Source organism: Watersipora subatra, chromosome 3 (genome assembly GCF_963576615.1).
Source record: "Watersipora subatra chromosome 3, tzWatSuba1.1, whole genome shotgun sequence".
Lineage (NCBI taxonomy): Eukaryota > Metazoa > Bryozoa > Gymnolaemata > Cheilostomatida > Watersiporidae > Watersipora > Watersipora subatra.
In genome coordinates this window covers 9,065,547-9,083,958 of record NC_088710.1, presented here as the reverse complement: position 1 = coordinate 9,083,958, position 18,412 = coordinate 9,065,547, and the positions used below count along the sequence as shown (strand labels likewise).

The 18,412-nt window shown below is 35.8% G+C and overlaps 2 protein-coding genes across 8 annotated transcripts in view; both read left to right on the top strand.

Annotated features, from left to right (window-relative positions):
• The window catches only part of LOC137389511 (protein kinase C and casein kinase substrate in neurons protein 1-like), a 28,586-nt gene extending 25,992 nt beyond the window's left edge, over nucleotides 1-2,594 (top strand). For 6 of the 7 annotated variants that reach the window (XM_068075537.1, XM_068075534.1, XM_068075533.1 and 3 more), the window contains 2 exons: nucleotides 101-249; nucleotides 1,818-2,594. In XM_068075537.1, the coding sequence (XP_067931638.1) occupies nucleotides 101-249; nucleotides 1,818-1,924 (256 nt within the window). In that variant the 3' untranslated portion in view covers nucleotides 1,925-2,594. Of the gene's footprint in view, nucleotides 1-100; nucleotides 250-1,817 lie in introns of those variants that run through there. The other variant, XM_068075538.1, reaches the window with a different exon arrangement.
• Nucleotides 2,595-9,698: 7,104 nt separating this feature from the next.
• Nucleotides 9,699-17,663, top strand: LOC137390062 (tektin-3-like). The gene is made up of 8 exons (XM_068076304.1): nucleotides 9,699-9,874; nucleotides 10,010-10,136; nucleotides 10,304-10,441; nucleotides 11,741-11,949; nucleotides 13,117-13,260; nucleotides 15,411-15,633; nucleotides 16,017-16,171; nucleotides 16,905-17,663. The coding sequence occupies exons 1-8, from the start codon at nucleotides 9,714-9,716 to the stop codon at nucleotides 17,137-17,139; spliced, it is 1,392 nt and encodes a 463-aa protein (XP_067932405.1). The 5' UTR covers nucleotides 9,699-9,713; the 3' UTR covers nucleotides 17,140-17,663.
• Nucleotides 17,664-18,412: the final 749 nt, after the last annotated feature.

The following is an 18,412-nucleotide window of genomic DNA, read 5'->3' as shown; positions in this document are numbered from 1 at the left end:
AGTTCTTCGCATTCTCAATTTGGTCTTGTCAGTTTTCTCTTTACAGTACTGTTGCAGAACTTCTTTAACATTGACAAGTACGTATTATCTGTCTGTTCAGCGCGGATCCAGCTGGTGGAGATGAAGGCGATCAGTCGTTCTTAGATGGGGAGGACGACTATTTGGTGGATGACGGGAGGCCCGGGGTGCCGATCAGGGCTCTATATGACTATGAAGGCAGCGAAGATGATGAACTGTCATTCAAAGCAGGCAAGACATTCATTAGAGAGAGCTTTGTGGTTGCTTATGCATTTCTCCTTTTCATCACAGCTCTGTTTAATGTTTAAATAAAAATAAATAAAAAATGTAGAATTCTTTCAAAAGTAGTTTATCCTTTACAAGTATTCTTTAGAACTACTAATGTGCTCTTCCTACTGATATGTAAAACTCTCTTTTTTCTGTATTACGTTACCAATTCTTGTGGTCGATTTATAACAGTCAATGCATTCTGCAGTTTATTGTTATTGCAAAACCGGCTGTTTGTTGGATGTTTTATTACTGTATTACTGTGCACAAATCTACCTTAGGCTATTATGGTATCATTTACTCCTAGATATGATACAACTTTACAAGTACAAGTAAAATCAATGTACATGTATATGTCAATATTTATTTTAGATTATCCCACGACCAAACAAGAGTGAAACGATTGATTGGGAGAATTATGATAAATGCACATGTGCACACAACTCCCGAAAAATTATCCGTTAACGGCTGTCACCAAACCCTTGCAACGAAATCCTATCAACAAATTTAACAATTTTTTAGTAAAGTCGTTTAAGTATAATAATGATACAAAACGCATATAAACCTATTTAAATAGGTTACCAAGCCTTTGAAAGGTTACTGCAAATTCCTAAAACTAACCCATCTGATCGGATTCTACACAAATAGACAGATTTTTTTGGAAGAAAGTCGCCACAAAACGCTTGAAAAGCTTGGATTAATAAAAGTTAAGATCGGAAATTGAAACGCCAGGCAACAGAGAATAGAACGATAAAGTCGTGCGCGTTTCACGAAAAAAAGCGTGCACTTTTCACCAGTCTATAGCATTGTCGAATTGCCGAAGGTTTTGGCAATTAACATAGGAGTACAGAAATCGTTTCATTCTTGCCGATTTCAATTTTTTCATTTTCAATTTCATTTGCCGGCATATTTGAATACTTTCGCATTCTAACTGATGTCCAACGCAGTGTCAGTAAAGCAAATGACGATGACATTTTTTTAACGTTTCTTATGAGATTATTACAATAATTAATTATAAGTTTGGATGACTACGGAACAATGACTACGTAGTACAGATTTTCTAAAAATCTATATAAATATCACAACTTCGTGATATTGTTAGCTATGCCGTTTTGAAATGTAAAAAAAATTGTGCTTTGGTTTTATATTATTACTATATAATTAATATTGGTTATTCTAATAATATCAGTGCATTTTACTTCTAATATTGGCCAATATTGCATTTCTCTTTTTGCAGGAGAGATATAAACATAATCTTTTCCTTTCATTATTGCTATTTGTTGTATATAATAACACCCACACCCAGTACATTACAACTACCATTGCAGTTATCCTATTTGACTGCTAATATTGCATTTCTCAACCATCAGTACCCTTTCTTTTTCCAATATCACTTTGGTCGTAGGCTGTATGACAGTGGAATTCCTAGTTAATGTATTTTATTATTATATTTATTTACTCTATATTTAGTGTTGGACATAGCTTGTGCCAAATTAATAAAAAGTTTGGAAATGTGGAATTATTTTCTGCAGGTGATGAATTTGAAAAACTAGAGGATGAAGATGAGCAAGGGTGGTGCAAGGGACGCTTACACAACCGAGTTGGTCTTTATCCAGCCAACTACTGCGTGGAGATATAACCTTCTCATCTTCTCCGTACACATATCACTGCATACCATAATCCTCATTGGTGTCTCAATGACAACAGTTCCAGTGGTGGGCTCTTTGGCTCTCTGGTATCACTATTTATTTGACAATGAGAGACACGGTTGTCTCTCATAGTTATCACCAACCATGATCAAGCCTGAAAATTATTTTTTCTATTTTTAATTTTGATTGGTTAAAGCATGCTGCTGTTTGTTACATGATGAGATGTTTATTCATGGAGACTTGAAAAAGAAATAAACTATGGTTCGTCTAACAGTAGTTGTGTTCTATATAATGCTCCTCATCCATAGAGATACTTTATTTATATTCTATTCATAAAAACGCTCTCTTAGCATCTTTATATCATACAATGAATTATTCCCTCTCACCTGTTGTGGCTGGCTTTTTAACACTTTAGGGCTACTGTTGAGTGTTTATAACCGTACTAAGCGTTTCTACTGGTAATTTAATATTATTCTTGCTCATCTTTGTGTCGGGCTGACAACTCTAAGTATGAGACATGCACTGCATTAGTTACTGTTGCCTACTGCTATATTGTCATTAATCACGTTGTAGGTTGTCTTTAGCTATATCCATTGTTGAAGGATGTGTTCTTATACACACCGCCACTTCTTAATCATATTCCAATAAACGATGTAACATGTTTAACATCTGTCTCTGTTACCTCAGAACAGCAATCACTTTTGACACTGCTTTTTGGTTCTCTATGAACAACTATAAACTTGGAGTTATCTTCCACACGCTACTTTCAGTGATATGTGACTTACACAGTAATTACTCTATTGAAGACACGCAACAAAAAATTTTTAGTGCAACAAGTGCATTTGTAAGAAAAGTTTTCAGTTACCACCATTGAAAAAGGCATTAATCTATTTGGAAAGATCTCAGGCTGTTTTTTGCTGATGCCCTGTAAATAGACCCTAAGTGAATCGGTTATCATGTACCATCGTGTGTTCCACTTGAAATGAAAACTACAGTATTTTCCCTACGATTGTGAAGAGTACGCGATTGGAATCTAAATGTTCATTCGCACACCTGCTACACATTAAGATTCCAAAACTCAGAAAGTCACTTTACACACAGAATGTTTTTATCAGGGAGATTAGATTATCACTGCAACATTTATATATCAAGTGACAAAGGGCTCACTGTAAGTTAGGTTTGCCCAGGTAAGCCTTCACCGCTACCAACTCTATATAGAGATGAACAATAGGGCTCTTTCTCTTGGCTGACAATGAGTTTTGACTTGGGCCTACTCTCTAGAAAGAGAATACTTTATCTAGCAATCTATGCCAGCAATATATCAAGGTTTCATAGAAAGGTTCAGTATAAGGTTTTAGCTGATTTTGTATTTTTTTAATGTCTGGTTATGCAAGAGCCATTGACAAAAGATTAAAGCAGATCACCTATGCCAACAAACAATTTGAGTCGAGCTTTCACTATAAAATTATTACCTGCTTTGTGAAACATTGCTGCTTATATGAGGAGTTCTGAAACAATTCTTTATCTATTCATAGCACAAAATAGTTGATATTGATTCCAGTGTGTGAAGAACCACGTGGAGGATTCATATTGATATTTGAATGTGTCACATTGCGCAGCTGGTTAGTCAAGTGTAAACATTCCAGACTGTAACATTTTTGAGCAATTTATCAGTTGGCATCGTGTAGCAGGTGTTGTGAGACGCTTCAACAACAATAGATTGTGCCTCGCGAATACTTGAAATTATTTAGAGCTGTATTAAGAAGTGCACACTGACCTACTTTTGAAGTAATTTAGAGTGAAACATTTAACTCCTTGATACTTGATCAGTTTTTAGAGCTCAATATTTTGCTCGATTAATAGAAAAATCAATTTTCAATTTTATTACAAAAAACAGTAAACATTTTAAAATTCCTAAGCCTGGTGTTAAAGAATGCGAGAATTTTAAAATATTCAAGAATTTCTAATAACTATTTATGAATATTGACTAAAGTTCCGAGTGGAAGGAGGATGCCTGTTCATCTCCACATAAGGTAGGAGCATACTGCTAAGGTTTCAGGCTTATTTAAAATTGCAGAGTTTGTTAAACCTCTCATTTTTAGAGTTTTCAGTGTTTTTGCACTTATGAAAAAAAATTTTAGAAAAAAATTTGAGACTACAAACAAGCATAATTTGCTTCTCATCAAAATTTTACAGACTTGTTTTTCTCAAAGTACAGAATTTAAAGTTGTGTTTGATGTATATTGGTTTCACACAGTTTTGTAAACGTCCAACAACATCATAACAGACATTATTAATTTGTCTGCAACGATTGTAAATACAGTCCAAGATCCTTAACAGATTCATTGTTCGGGTATTTAGGAGTTGTTCATCCCAAACGTTATTTGTCAGTAGGTATTTTTGGCACCATTTGGTTTTAATCTATCATAATTACATAATATTATAATGTTGTTTGGCTTATTCTTTAAAGTACTCCAGAACAGGTTAGCCATCTTTGTATTATATTAAAAACGCTGCAACGCTATGATGTTATGTTACTCTATAATCTCTGATATACATATAGACTAAGATTTGTAAGCTGCTCGGTTACAATACTTGTGACATTTCCCCTACTGCTTAAACTAGCAGTTGAGGTCCGGAGGCTCAATTAAAATGACCTTCTGACACCATGGCTGCCCAGAATCAAGCAGTTCATTGTTATCGGAGCATTCTAACCTCTGGAACAAGGCTATCCTAGTATCTTCACAGCTGAGCTGTGATTTCTATAAAAAGCTATAAACAAACAGCTGGTTAGTAATGAGAATGAGTGCTTGCTGGTTACCATCTTGAGATTATATAAGACTCAGCGACCTTTGACCCCCATCTCCGTTAAACAGCATGCTGCCAGAATGGATTTTTTTTGTTCATTGCTGGAGTTATTTATGATTTTTTTTCAAAGGTTTGGTTTGAAATATGTTTCAAACTTGGTTATTATGTACCAACTGAAATTCTTTTCATTATTTTTAGACAGATTTCATATGGAGTTGTCTGACCATTATGGTTAGAGCTGCCCTTTTTGTATGATCAAAACATGCTTATGCTCTTTAATTGAAGCATACAAATTTTAAGTTTCTTTAGGTTGATATTGTTAGCATCTGAAACATCAAAATACGAATATTTTATGTTAAAACGAATTATATAGACATCTAAATTTCATTTAATTTTAAGTCATATAGTTCTAGTTCCCTTGTGTAAAACATGATCATACCAACCACTTGCATGGGGAGTCGAAGCTTGCTCATTACCCAAGGTTGATCTTGTTGTCATACAATGATTACGGTCATCTAAGATAAACTAGTAATCACTAGCACAACTACATTCTAGATAAATTCCTTTACTATTTGCCATCTGAATGGATATGATACGGGTTTATTTGCCATCTGAATGGATATGATACGGATTTGACATTTATACAACACTTCAGCGTTAAAGTTGGAAAGCAATAAAAAACCTGTTGGATTGGTTAAAATGGCTTTAAGCCTCAAATATTCTTTTTAGTAACAATATGAGCTAAGTTTTACTTGAGGATTTTTGTGTCATAAAACTTGTCACACAGGTCACAGTAAGAGTCATGACTGTTACTTGTTACACAGGTTATAGTAAGAGTCATGGCTGTTACTTGTTACACAGGTCATAGTAAGAGTCATGACTGTTACTTGTCACACAGGTCATGGTATGAGTCATGACTGTTACTTGTTACACAGGTTATAGTAAGAGTCATGACTGTTACTTGTTACACAGGTTATAGTAAGAGTCATGGCTGTTACTTGTTACACAGGTCATAGTAAGAGTCATGAGTGTTACTTGTCACACAGGTCATGGTATGAGTCATGACTGTTACTTGTTACACAGGTTATAGTAAGAGTCATGACTGTTACATGTCACACAGGTCACAGTAAAAGTCATGACTGTTACTCGTTACACAGGTTATAGTAAGAGTCATGACTGTTACTTGTCACACAGATCACAGTAAGAGTCATGAAGGTTATTTATTACACAGGCTACAGCAAAGGTCAATGCTGTTTTTAACGGTGTAACTAGTAGTGTATATTTTGTAGTAGAAACTTTGTTCAAAAGATTACCTTGAAATTCAGGTCAGATAATGTTAAAGTTGATGTGCCCAACTTATCTTTGTAAATCTTTGTAACACGATCGCAATCTTTTAAAAAAGCCAGGGTTTTGCCATGTTTGTGCCTAATAATATTACAGAAAGAACACTGTGCTGCTTTTGATATAAAGTTTTTCACGATTATTGTATTTATCTGATTTGTTGAGACTTTCTAAAAGAATACATGTTTGCAGTCTTTTTAAATTTGGCTATTAACCGTGGAAATGAAGATGATGCAATACAGCAAAACAAGAATATAAAAAAATAACAGATCAGATCAGTTCCTGGTCACCAGTCAATTTGGTGTCCTACTGACTCTGTTGATCATAGGTTAAGCTGCTTAGACTTCACGTCACTGCTGCCACTTGAACATGTTAGCGCTAAAAATGAAAACTCACTCAGTAATCATGTTATCATTATACAAGCTCATAGTGTTGTTATATATAACAGGGTGCCTTCACAATTTGCGAATGACGATTAGTTTATGTATATTTGATTTGTGGAAATGAGTGGTTCTCATTGGACAAGTTACAACCTCCATTGTTATTCCCTTTTTTGAAATCGGTTTTATCTGAATTTCTTTAAGAGGACTCATTGTTTCTTTCTTATTAAAAGATGACTTTTGAATAAATGTTAAATTATTAGAAATAATAAAATGCAGTATGGATGTCTATGCCTTTTACTATTTTGTTGAAAAAGCAGTTGTTTTGATTGTGCCAATCAGTGAGACAACAAAAATATTGTCCAATATGGGTCTTTAACCCATATAATTCAGCTCGATAGACTGACGCTTTAATTGAAGCCTCAGAATGATTGGGCCAATCAGCAAATAAAGATTGCTTTGTGAAAAAGGTGAACAGATGCTCACAACGGCCAATAATAATTTAGCTTGCATTCATATGAAAATCACAGGCACTAAGTTTGCAGACAAAATAATATTGAAGTCTGTTTCATTTTTTATGATAATTTATGGAGCTTCATTATATAACAGTGTTCAAGATGTTTCACTACCACATTATATGATACTTTAAAAGTTATTTTAATTAAAAAAAACAATCTCTTCTTTAATCAAGAAACTAAAACCAAAAGGAAAGTTACAGAGCAAACTTTATTTGTTATTTACTCTGCTTAAAAGTTTTTTGGTTTCAACCCTTTAACACAACCCATGCTTTGCCATATGTCTACGGAAATATTTCCAACTATGAGATATTCATTTCTTAAGGTGGATAACAATAGATTCCGTACGAAGCAAATAAACTTTTACACAGTGGTGTATATGAAGCAACGTATTGAAGTTAACACGCGCGTGTCAACTTGAACACATTGGCTATTTATTCGAGTTGGGATACAAATACTTATGAAGTGTTGCTGAGCAAACACTGCTCGGGTCTGTTCGGTGGATAATGTTAATTCAATATTTAGGCATGAGCTCGACAAGCTCTTTCAAAATCATATATTGTATTTACTTTGCATTCATAAAACTAATATTTAAAATTGATTTTACTGGCTAAGTTAACTCGCAATGATTGTCGCCACTGGAAATTGATCCTGTAATCTCTTCAGATTTATGAATGCCTAATTCATTGGCTATGAATGCTAAGCTCAGCTCAGACTCGGTTGGCCATCGTACCACCGCTATAAATATGCTCGGTCTTGAGTCTATGATTTAGTACACAGGCAGACATTTAACCTAGTGTTATTTCACTGTAATCTAAGATTTTGTTATTGTTAAAACCTATATTAGCAGGCTGCTCGAATCTCATTGGCTAGTTTGTTTACATATGCAAATCTGCTAGACGACGGTGCAGTGCAACAGTTTTCTCGTTTCGCAGTGCTAGAGCACAGTGTGTGATAGCTGCTCGAGGTAAGTGCATTGATACTTACACTGCTTTAACTCTTCTTTCGATAGATTTACTGTTATTTTTATGATAAATTTGACCAGTTTTTGCTTGACACTTCTATTTGCAACCTACAAATGCTTTGGCAAAGTTTTTTTTACCATAGCTGCCATAAGTTTCTATTGAGTTTTCCTTAGCAACCAACTTTTTATCTTATTTTATTATAAGTTATTACCTTAGTATTAAAAAATTAAACTCTCATATAAGTATATTTTACAGCCTTTGACGACATGCTTTATTTGTGTAAGTAAATATACAGCATCATTTAGGAGAATTCCTAACCGAGGCAAACTATCTGCATCATTGGTTTGACAGTAAAAGCAATTTACCTGTCACTATGATAATTTTTGGCAATCAAACCTCGATCGTTTTACATCACGTAAACCTGATGTAAAACGATGGTAATGTGTGATCGTTCTTAAACGTTCTCACATCAAGCAATCTTAACAACTAGGTCATGGTTAATACCTAAAGTGCATTATTTTTGCACCTTGCCAAGATCTTACTGTGATACTAAAAGATTTACCAGCAAATAAATAAATAAAATTAATTCTCCCTTATATAATAATAGATAGTAGTCACACTGTATTACTAGACATATCATAACTGTTAATTTAATAGTCTATCAAGAAAACAAGCTGGTACATGACAGTTCTTTGTTCTTCAGCTATTCTAGCCTAAGTTCTTTAAAAGATTCTGGATAGTTTCATTTCCATTTTCAAAAGTAAGACGAACCATTTCCAAGGTACGCTTTTAGCTAAAACATATAAATAGAATGCTTTATAGTGATGCACTATTTTTTGTATAAACACCTAATAGTAATTGTGGTTGCCAAACGTTCTGAAGAAAGTTCTTAATAATGAAACATCTTTTCGACATGCAGACACAGTAAGCGAAGGATTAATATACTATTAGCTGCCCTTCAGATGTCGATCAAATTAGCGATCACCGATTTGGATCAAAATTAGCGATCAAATTAGCCATACTCGATTTTCTGACAGACTGCTTTGCTGTTCTACTAGGAAACTTTAAATTCATATACAAAGTATTTTAAACATACTATAATATTCATCATCATTATTGTTGTATATTGAGGCACATGAAAAGTTTTTGCAGAAGCATAGAAGTTGTCTGTCCATGATATTAATACGCAGTGCGTTATTGCGTATCCAACGGGCTGCTAAGTGTGTAGTGATGAATTAATATTATAACCTGGATATTAAAATCAGACTTTTTAAAATCAAGCGGGTATTGATTACATGACTGTCTGCCAGCACGGTTGAAAAGCTTGCATTCAAAGCATATCAACTCTTACCCTCTCTTGCTGCTATCTAATCATCTCAGCTTTTCACTGCTGCCTCCTTCGACGGCAGCCTTTTAGTCTTTCAACCTAACTATTGATTGCAATTTGTTTTAATTTAGGTGAGAACAAAAAGCTTATCTCAGCATTACGTCTGCTGCCTGCTAACTTTGTGAAGGCAGCGGAGTTCATTCAATAGACTGCTTCCATTATCTCAATTAAGTCAATCATAGAGATTTTTAAAAAGTCCTCTCTGCGAATGAACTTTTACTTTGTTTTTGTGTTTTAAAATAGTTTCGGCTGATGTTGGCCTTTAAAATTTTTAGAAATGAAAGATTTTCTCATTGTTACAGTCAGTTCAAATTCTATAAAATCCTCCGCTCTTGTTGCTGTAGATTTTCAACATACTCTAGCCTGTGAACCACTACCTAGACATGGCGGTCACTTCGTACCAGACTCTCTCACCAATGGCTAACCTGTCCTGTCGGACTCCTTCTCCGAGTTACCTTAAGACGACCTCTCCTAAGTTCGCCTCCCTCAGGGATGGCCTTAATGTCGACATCAGTCATGCTAGGAATGTCTACAACCCTGCAAGGTTGATTATAAGATGATCATGTTGTTTATAACTAATTGTACATCTTTTGCATCAACAAAGCACTTGAACTTGATCAGGGACTATAATTTAAAGATTTTAGCACTGTTAAAGAAATGTGTATATTGTTTTCAACAGGAACATGGTATATGCTCGGTTCTCTGACAATGACTGGGCTAACAGTAACAAAGCTCACTATATGCTGTCAGACAGAGAAAGAGCTCAGGCTAACAACCTACGCGCTGACGCTTGGAGGGCTGTAAAGGTAACACCATAAACTATAGCTTCTAAAAGAGATGTCATCTTTGGTGGGCAACAATGACGGAGATACGAGCGCAATTAAATAAAGCTTTATTATAACAATGTTCAACTATTTATTTAATAATTACCTGTTCAACTAAATAATTCAAATATATGTAACTTCTCCTACAGGAAACAGATGATAGGACGAGAAGGCGACAGGCGGAGAATACAAAGAAATTATCAAACAGAAGGGATGATATTGCCTTTTGGAAACAAGAGCTGCTTAATGAAATTCGGGCAATGGAAAACGAGACTGAAAACTTGCAGGTCTGTAGCGATAGTAATTCAAGATATGTTATTACACTATCATGGTTGAATGTTATTTCCATATAGGCCTACAGCTGAATCAAAATTACTAGTTATAAATCAGCAGACTTGAGAGTGGTATAAGCGTTACCAAGCAACCACAGCCATATGATATTATTATGCATGCGTGAAATACATCTACATATACTAGTATAATACTAATTGCTATTTGAGACCATATATTAAAACATCTTTTATTTGTCCAGAGGAATTTGAAGAACATGCGTACAACATGTTGTTATAGAAACTCTGACACCCTAGACTTTGTAAGCTGTTCTAAATTAATGTTTGATGATGGTGAGTAAATATTGACACTGATTCAATATCATTCCCTATTTAGTCTGCAGCACGTTTTCATTACAACCGAGTTGTTATGGGAATGGCAATAGTCTACAGTAGTCAGCAATAATCAATAGCAGACAGTAGTAGTCGGTAATCGCCAGTGGTAGACAGTAGTAACCAGCAATAGTCAGTGGTAGACAGTAGTAGTCAGTAATAGTCAGCAATAGTCAATGGTAGACAGTAGTAGCCAGCAAGAGTCAGTAATAGTCAGTGGTAGACAGTAGTAGTCAGCAATAGTCAGTAGTAGACAGTAATAGTCAGTAATAGTCAGTAGTAGTCAGTAGTAAACATCAAGAGTCAGCAAGAGTCAGTAGTAGACAGTAGTAGTCAGTAACAGTCAGTAGCAGTCAGTAGTAGTCAGTAGTAGTCAGTAGTAGTCAGTAGCAGAGAGTAGTAGTCAGCAATAGTCACTAGTAAACAGTGGCTGTCAATAGTAGCCAGTAGTAGTCACTAAGAGTCAGTAGCAGTCAGTAGTAGTCAGTAATAGTCAGAAGTAGTCAGTAAGAGTCAGTAACAGTCAGTATTAGTTAGTAGTAAACAGCAAGAGCCGGCAAGAGTCAGTAATAGTCAGTAATAGTCAGTAGTGAAAAGTAGTAGTCAGTCCAAAACATGCTGAACTTAAAAATTAATATTAAAATCAAGCTCAACTGTGAATTTCAATTCAATTTTCATTCATTTTTCAAAGATTTAGACATGCCTGTCTACCTGGTCTTTAGTTTATGTCATGGCCTTGTTTAGAGCAGACAACCTTGACCAGCCAGAAAGTCCAAACCACACTTGAACCGACATTATATTGTCAGCATTAACACCTGATTCTCATCTCAATCTACAGTCGTGTTCACTTAAAATGTAACTAGATGTTGCACTCGCTCCTGTGCTGCCTAGGTCAGCTCTTCAAGCAGACATCAATATTTTCAGGAGCACAAAAGAGTTCTAGAAAAGGCTTACATGGCTACAGCTAATCCATTGCATATTGCTGAAGAGTGTTTGCTGCATCGAGAGAAGAGAACAGGTATTGACCTTGTTCATGACGATGTCGAAAAAGAGCTCGTAAAGGAAGTTGACATCATTAAAAAGTGCCAAGAGAAAATGAAGAGGTGTATTCAAAAGGCCCACGTTCAACTGAAGTAAGTCTTAAAGCTGATTGATCTACGGCTACTACGGGCTGTAGGCAAACGCCCTCAGCAAGGTTGTAGACATGAGTCTACCATTCTACTTTCAGCTGCTCATCATTTTTTTAATTATGACTATATTCATCTTTCCAAAACGACTGGTTCCTCAGTTACCTGTGCCATTGGACTGTCATATAAGATGGTTTTTGCATGGCAAGCAGGGGGAAATATATTATGCACGCGATGTCAAACAAAAAAATATTTTGTACAACGTTTTTGCTTACATTGTTTTAAATTAGCCAATGAAACTGTTGGATTACAGGCTATTTGAGGATGCTCGAGTTTTAGTTTTGTTAGCATATGCAAGGGTAAACTAAATACGATTGTGGCTGTATAAATATGTAACGTGACGAGACATCTGACATGCAGCATTAAGGTGTAGTCTAACTGTTTAGCCAACGAAAAACATACTTAGCTAAGAGCTTTTATAGGATTCCCAGTCACAGTGCCATAACAGAATGAGTGGATCAGATCAATTTCTGCATCAATTTCTGATTAGATTTGTTATCGCCATGGGTAACAGAAGTATATGTCAGATAGCAGGGCTATAATATTTGTTTCTTGTTGTACTCATATGGTTAGCTGCAGGAAACATTGGTAAGACAAACTGTGTGAGTAAAAGAGCTGTTTATTTTCATTCATTACTACTGAATGCCGGCGTTGCCCGGGTAATAATAGTTGAGTACCCTGGCAGTCTGATGTCCCGTAAAATATTGTTAGGTGTAATAACCACATATATGTACAAACATTCTAGTAATGTTTGGTTAATAGGCGCAGATGGAAGCATGCTTGGTTACTATACTGAAAGTTGTGGGTTCAAATCCTAGGCGATGCAATTTTATTTCTGATCCTCAGCCGTGGTTTCGAGTAAACACGGTTTATATTAGAGTGAAGATATAAAAATAAAGTTAGAAACATTCTTTTCCGTCTGCTACTGAATATTCAGTTGAATACAGTCGTAAGAAAGTAAATTTTGTAAATGCATGTCAGGTTAGTTAGGGATGGCATGAACTAGGAGCCGATTATCCGTGTCTGTCATAAACTGTCTTCGTCATTACAGAATTGCATCTTAGTAAGCTAGTCTCGAGGGAGTAGTCTTCAAATTTGCTTTACTTCCGTTAGATTGAACAGAGCAGCTCTTCATGAATGTGAGAAGGATGCCAAGGACAAACATCATGCTGAGAATGTTGATGACAGGATGCATCAGCTTAGAAACTCTTCTATCGGCATCGGCTACTACCCAGGAATTGAAAATGTTGACAACACGTAAGTCGACATAAAGTCTGATGGATTTCAACTTAACCCAAATAACTTTTAAGACCTGATTTGAATTTAACAGCTTAGGTAAATATTATAAATATAAAACATAAGATTTTTTTTTAAAACTTGTTTCATATTGCACTGACCTGTTTATCATGTTTTTAAGCAAATGAGTTTTTCTGACCCTGAAAATCTCAATTAAATGCTTCTTTCAGAAGAGCGGTTTGTAAGCAGTTCTCTTAAGTTGTATGCAATTACTAGGCTTCAATATTGGTATTGATTGATTTTGGTAGCCTTGACCACTTTATCAACTATAAAGGCCCTGAGAAACCTTTCATGTTTTGTTATTGAACACCGGACTAAGTGAGTTGATCAGACAAGCTTTGTTTAACCTTCTGATCTCGGTCTTTCAATCGAAGTTCATTATTTTAATCCTGTGTGGCCATTCATTCATGTAGAAACCCAGCACCATTTGATAAAATGAATTTTTTCATAATATTCAAATGAATTATTCTGCATGACTGAAGGTTGAGTGCGGCATTAGGCTGAGTGAACTGAGCAGGATTAAAATGGGTCCCACTGCTCCTTAATGCCAATAAAAGTGCTTAGTTGGTACACCGGCTTCGAGCAATATCCATATAGCATTATGATAGTATCACTTCTATTGCCTGGCTTGTGTTGTGTCTGAGAAGACTCTTCTGTTTCCAGGATGTGAAACGATAATATTGATTTGATATTGTTAATCTTCGCAGCCGTCTAATATTAGTTAACTTTAGTTGCCGTTCCTATGGTTTAGCTAAATAATGAGCTGTCAAAATTACAAAAAGAGGAAACACGACTTCAAAGATGCTTCAATGTTTTCTTACTGTCTGCATGAAAAACCATTTATAGAAATCTGAAATATTGTATTTCACTATAAAGTTGTTTCATCACCACTATGAACCCAATGCACAGCTCATAGTTGGGTTTCCTTTCAGGCACTTAGGTGCGGGAATAAACGTCCCAGTCTTAGCTGTTCTCAATAGGTCAATCTTCTATAACTTTTGACAATTATTACTAAGTTCCATACAGTGATAGTGTAGTGACACGCCACCATATGGCTCTGCAATGCCATCATGGAAACAATCGTGTCACTCTCATTCTGTCATGATTCAGTGTCGCTATTTGGAAGTGAGACACTCGTGTGATGAGTCATCTTTGTAACATGGAAACTAAAGACTTGTGCGTGCATATAAATCTTGCTTTTCAGTAGCTTCACATGCAGAAATTTTTGTTGTTAAATGCTCTTGGCATAAAATGTCACATAACCATCACTCTACAGCTATAGTGCTCTATGAAAATGTGATATGCTTGTTGGTCCAGCGTAGCGCTTTGGCACTGGCGAACCCGGGTGTTGCTACAATACCGCTGTATGGAAACTCAATATATGTCGGTAGGTAGTTGTGAGGGGGTGCTGCCCGCAATACTGATGCTTCCCTTACTCAATATATCTAGTCTTTTTAGTAACTAGTACAAAGTTCTTCATTTTCTCCATTTTATACCTAGTTAAATATTATTCAGAAGTAAGATTGTTAAAACTTTAAAATAATTAAGGTGTTTACACCACGGCGATTTATCGGAGTTGTGTTTCTGCTGAGAGAGTAGGAGTTAGAAAGGCTTCTAGTCTGTTTACGATTTGAAATGCATATTTCAAAGACTTACACCAACTCAAACTCCGGTTATGCTAAATAGGACACCTTTTTTAGCCGATGAAATACGGCATCGATATCCATTCCATTTGCTTGTATTTTTGTCGCTATTAACATTGCGAGGTATGATTGGTCAATTCCATTTTGTACACCATGAATGACAGCTGTCAAAGACGAACAAACAGTATGCAGCATTTTCAAAATCTTGTGTCGGCGACTAGGGCAAAGCCGTTTTTACAACCATTTTTCATTTTACACCACACAAAGGTTGTCGGCGTGGAAGCAACTCCAAACAATTGTCCTGGTATAAATGCACCTTAAATATATATTTTTATATCAATAATCAATTGTATGCTTTTCTTTTGATCTTCATCTTTTTTAATGTTTTAATATTTAAATGTTTTAATTTTTATTCTCACGTAGCTACGTATATGTTACAATATCTATTTCTTTATGTTTGCTTTATAGCCTTAGCATTCCATATTCATGGATCAAGTTTACGCAGAACAACATAGCCCGATCTCAGCGAGAGAGAGCCGCGAGTGAGAGACTCCGGGGAGAGATAGATGCGTGCCTCAGAGCATGTGCTAATGCTATGTGGAGTCAGTTCAACGCTGTCAACAATGCATTCAACACTCGTGTAAGGGAGACAACTGATGCTAGAGACAGACTGCAGGCTCACTTGCAGAGAGTGAGTTAGCTTGTGATCCTTAGTGTCTCGCATTTAGTCAGAAATGTCTCACCTTTTGTTAAATTGTAAACAAGTTTTAAATTAATTTTTAAACTTAAATTTTGACAAGCCTAGGAAGATATTAATATTTTACAAAATGGCAAGGAATAATAGTAGCTAAGGATTTGTCCAGCCATTCATTCTAAATTTTGGCAAACAGAACAACTATAAAAAACAATTTGTTTCATTTGATGAGTTGGAAAGTATAAAACTGCCGGGTCAATAACTTTAAGCAAAGTTCTTGCACGTTATGTAGTTATTAGATCAATAACCCCTTTCATAAACTTAATGGCAGATTGCAGAGGCACAATGGAAAGACGATTCCCACTTTTTCATATCTACAGGTAATGCAGGAGATCATGGACATGGATCGCAATGTTGAGTTGCTGCGCAAGGCAATCAGAGACAAAGAGGCATATATGAAGGTTGCTCAGACTCGTCTAGAGGAAAGAACCAAGAGACTCAACGTGGAGATCTGCAAGGACCACCCAATGAAAGGGTACGTAACAACAGACAGCGACGTTTATTGGCTGTAACTTGGGAGACTCACCAAAAAGTAGAGCCCAAGTTACGTTTAAAAAAACTAATGGATGAACTTTTCGTAAACAACTTAGCATTGGCATAAAGTTTAAAACTGCCCTAAATGGTGGTGAAACAGAACCATACAAATATAAAAAAATAATGTAGTTGTCTTATTATAGCAATAACGTTTTTAAAAAGGTAAAAGCTGCATCAGTAATAAACGACAATGTTACCAAGTAGACTGTGTTTGTTTGTCTAGATGTTTGTTGATCAGTTGCTAAGATGCATAACTGAACAAAAAAGTTCAAACCTAAATACATGTAGTAGGTGCTAAGAAACGTATAACCCTTACTAAAATTTCAAAAGTGACAAGCAAGTTCAATAACATTTATTACTCGTGTGCATCATAATGATTTAGCAAAAATGGGTACAATTGCATTCAATACAAACCAAGTACTCCAGGAGTATCATCCTCCTAAACTTAGCCCACTCAACCCTTTGCCTAAAGAAGATTTGTTGTAATCTGTCAGTGACCTTGTACTCAGGCTCAGCTAGCACGCAATGGTATCCTCCCCTCACTGTAGCATCAGCTATTCCCCAACACGCAGGCGCTAAATTGAACATTGTGCCCACTTGATCTCATTTGAATGTAACTTAGTGCATTGCATATGGTTATGATAAACTTTGATACAATATTTCAATGATTACAGTTTGGCGAGAGAAGTGCATGAAATCCGAGAGTCTGTCCGATATCTCAAGGACAAACTACGAGCCTCAGAGATTCAGATGGCGCGACTGATGAAGACTAAATCTCAACTTGAGAACGACATCAGTGTCAAAGAGAACTCACTGGCTATAGACGGCAAAGCTTGTATGGGACTGAGAAAGACCTTCCCAAGTGACGGAAATGTCGGACCAATTTTCAACATGCCACTGGTACGCTAAGCGCTGGGCTTCCTGCTTTGATCGGATGGTCTAGAACACATCAAAGGCAGCATATATAAAGCAAAGCTTTAATATTTTTCACCATTTTCTCTGGAACGTGGTACTCGAGTCTGTAACCTGTAAACTTTGTATCGATATTAATTTTATGTTATTTCGATGAGGGTTTGGCCGGAGATCTAGAAATTTCTAAGCCGGCATCTCCTCAGCACGCCTATGAAGCCCTTGCTCAATAGAATGTTTCATCTTCATCTTGCAAAAAGGCTTAACGGTTGATTTCGTGGCCAACCGACTCTTAGACATGGGTCATAGTGCAAGTTTCAGGAGAGATATGTCTATTTTCTGTGCTAATCACCCTAGTTGCTCTTCTATTATCTCTATGTCAATGCATTGCAGGATCTCTGTTATATGCCGTGTGTATCAAGTATGTGCGCTAACTTGTTCTCTTGCTCAATCCTATTCTGTCGTGTGATTTTATTTTTGTAGTGTTTCTGCTGATCAAATATATAATGTGACTTTGTATCAAATTTATTTGTAATTTATTTAATATTTACTTTACAAATTTATTATGCAGGTTGAATGCATGTCTTACCCATTAACTTTAAAGACATTGACATAGTGGCCTAACCAAACCAACTACGCTACAAGAACATAGACACATTGAGTTCTGTGCAAAGTCTCTACCAAAATGTGTATATAGAATTTCAGAGTTGTGTATCCTCTGACAGTATTCCAATGTCCTCCACATTATATCTCACAATTCTGCAGCGCAGACATCAAGTGTTTCGACATCTGTGGTTTAATATCTTATGACCATCACAAATAAATACAGTGCGTGTTAACAATACATAGTCTGCTGAGTGGAGCAACTCAAAGAGTTTCAAAAGAGATATTTAAATTATGTTTAAATTTCATTAAATTAAAATGATAAATTAAAATACAAAGTTATATAAGCTAGTCATTAGATCATTACAACTAAAATAACTAATGCGAGTGTGTTATCAACATTATATGACAAAAAGCTTGGCGACTTTTTTACCACAAAAGCCATGCTGTCATTCCAAAGAGTGAAAATAAAATGAAATAGATTAGGTTCGTATTCCCTGGGGCGGCTGAGTCACCCCAACATTTTAGTGATTTTTGGTGGCCAAGTACTAAGAATTGCAGTCTTAGCTCGCTCACTTGGAATTTTCAACTAATTTACTAGCAACTACCGTTCTATATTGTCTTGGTGGTGAGAGATCCTTTTCTGCATTGAAGCGAATTAAAACATCGA

Coding starts and splice junctions, on each gene's coding strand:
- LOC137390062 (XM_068076304.1), top strand. CDS start 9,714: ATGGCGGTCACTTCGTACCAGACTCTCTCACCAATGGCTAACCTGTCC. Junction 9,875..10,009: donor AATGTCTACAACCCTGCAAG/GTTGATTATAAG, acceptor TGTTTTCAACAG/GAACATGGTATATGCTCGGT. Junction 16,172..16,904: donor AAGGACCACCCAATGAAAGG/GTACGTAACAAC, acceptor CAATGATTACAG/TTTGGCGAGAGAAGTGCATG.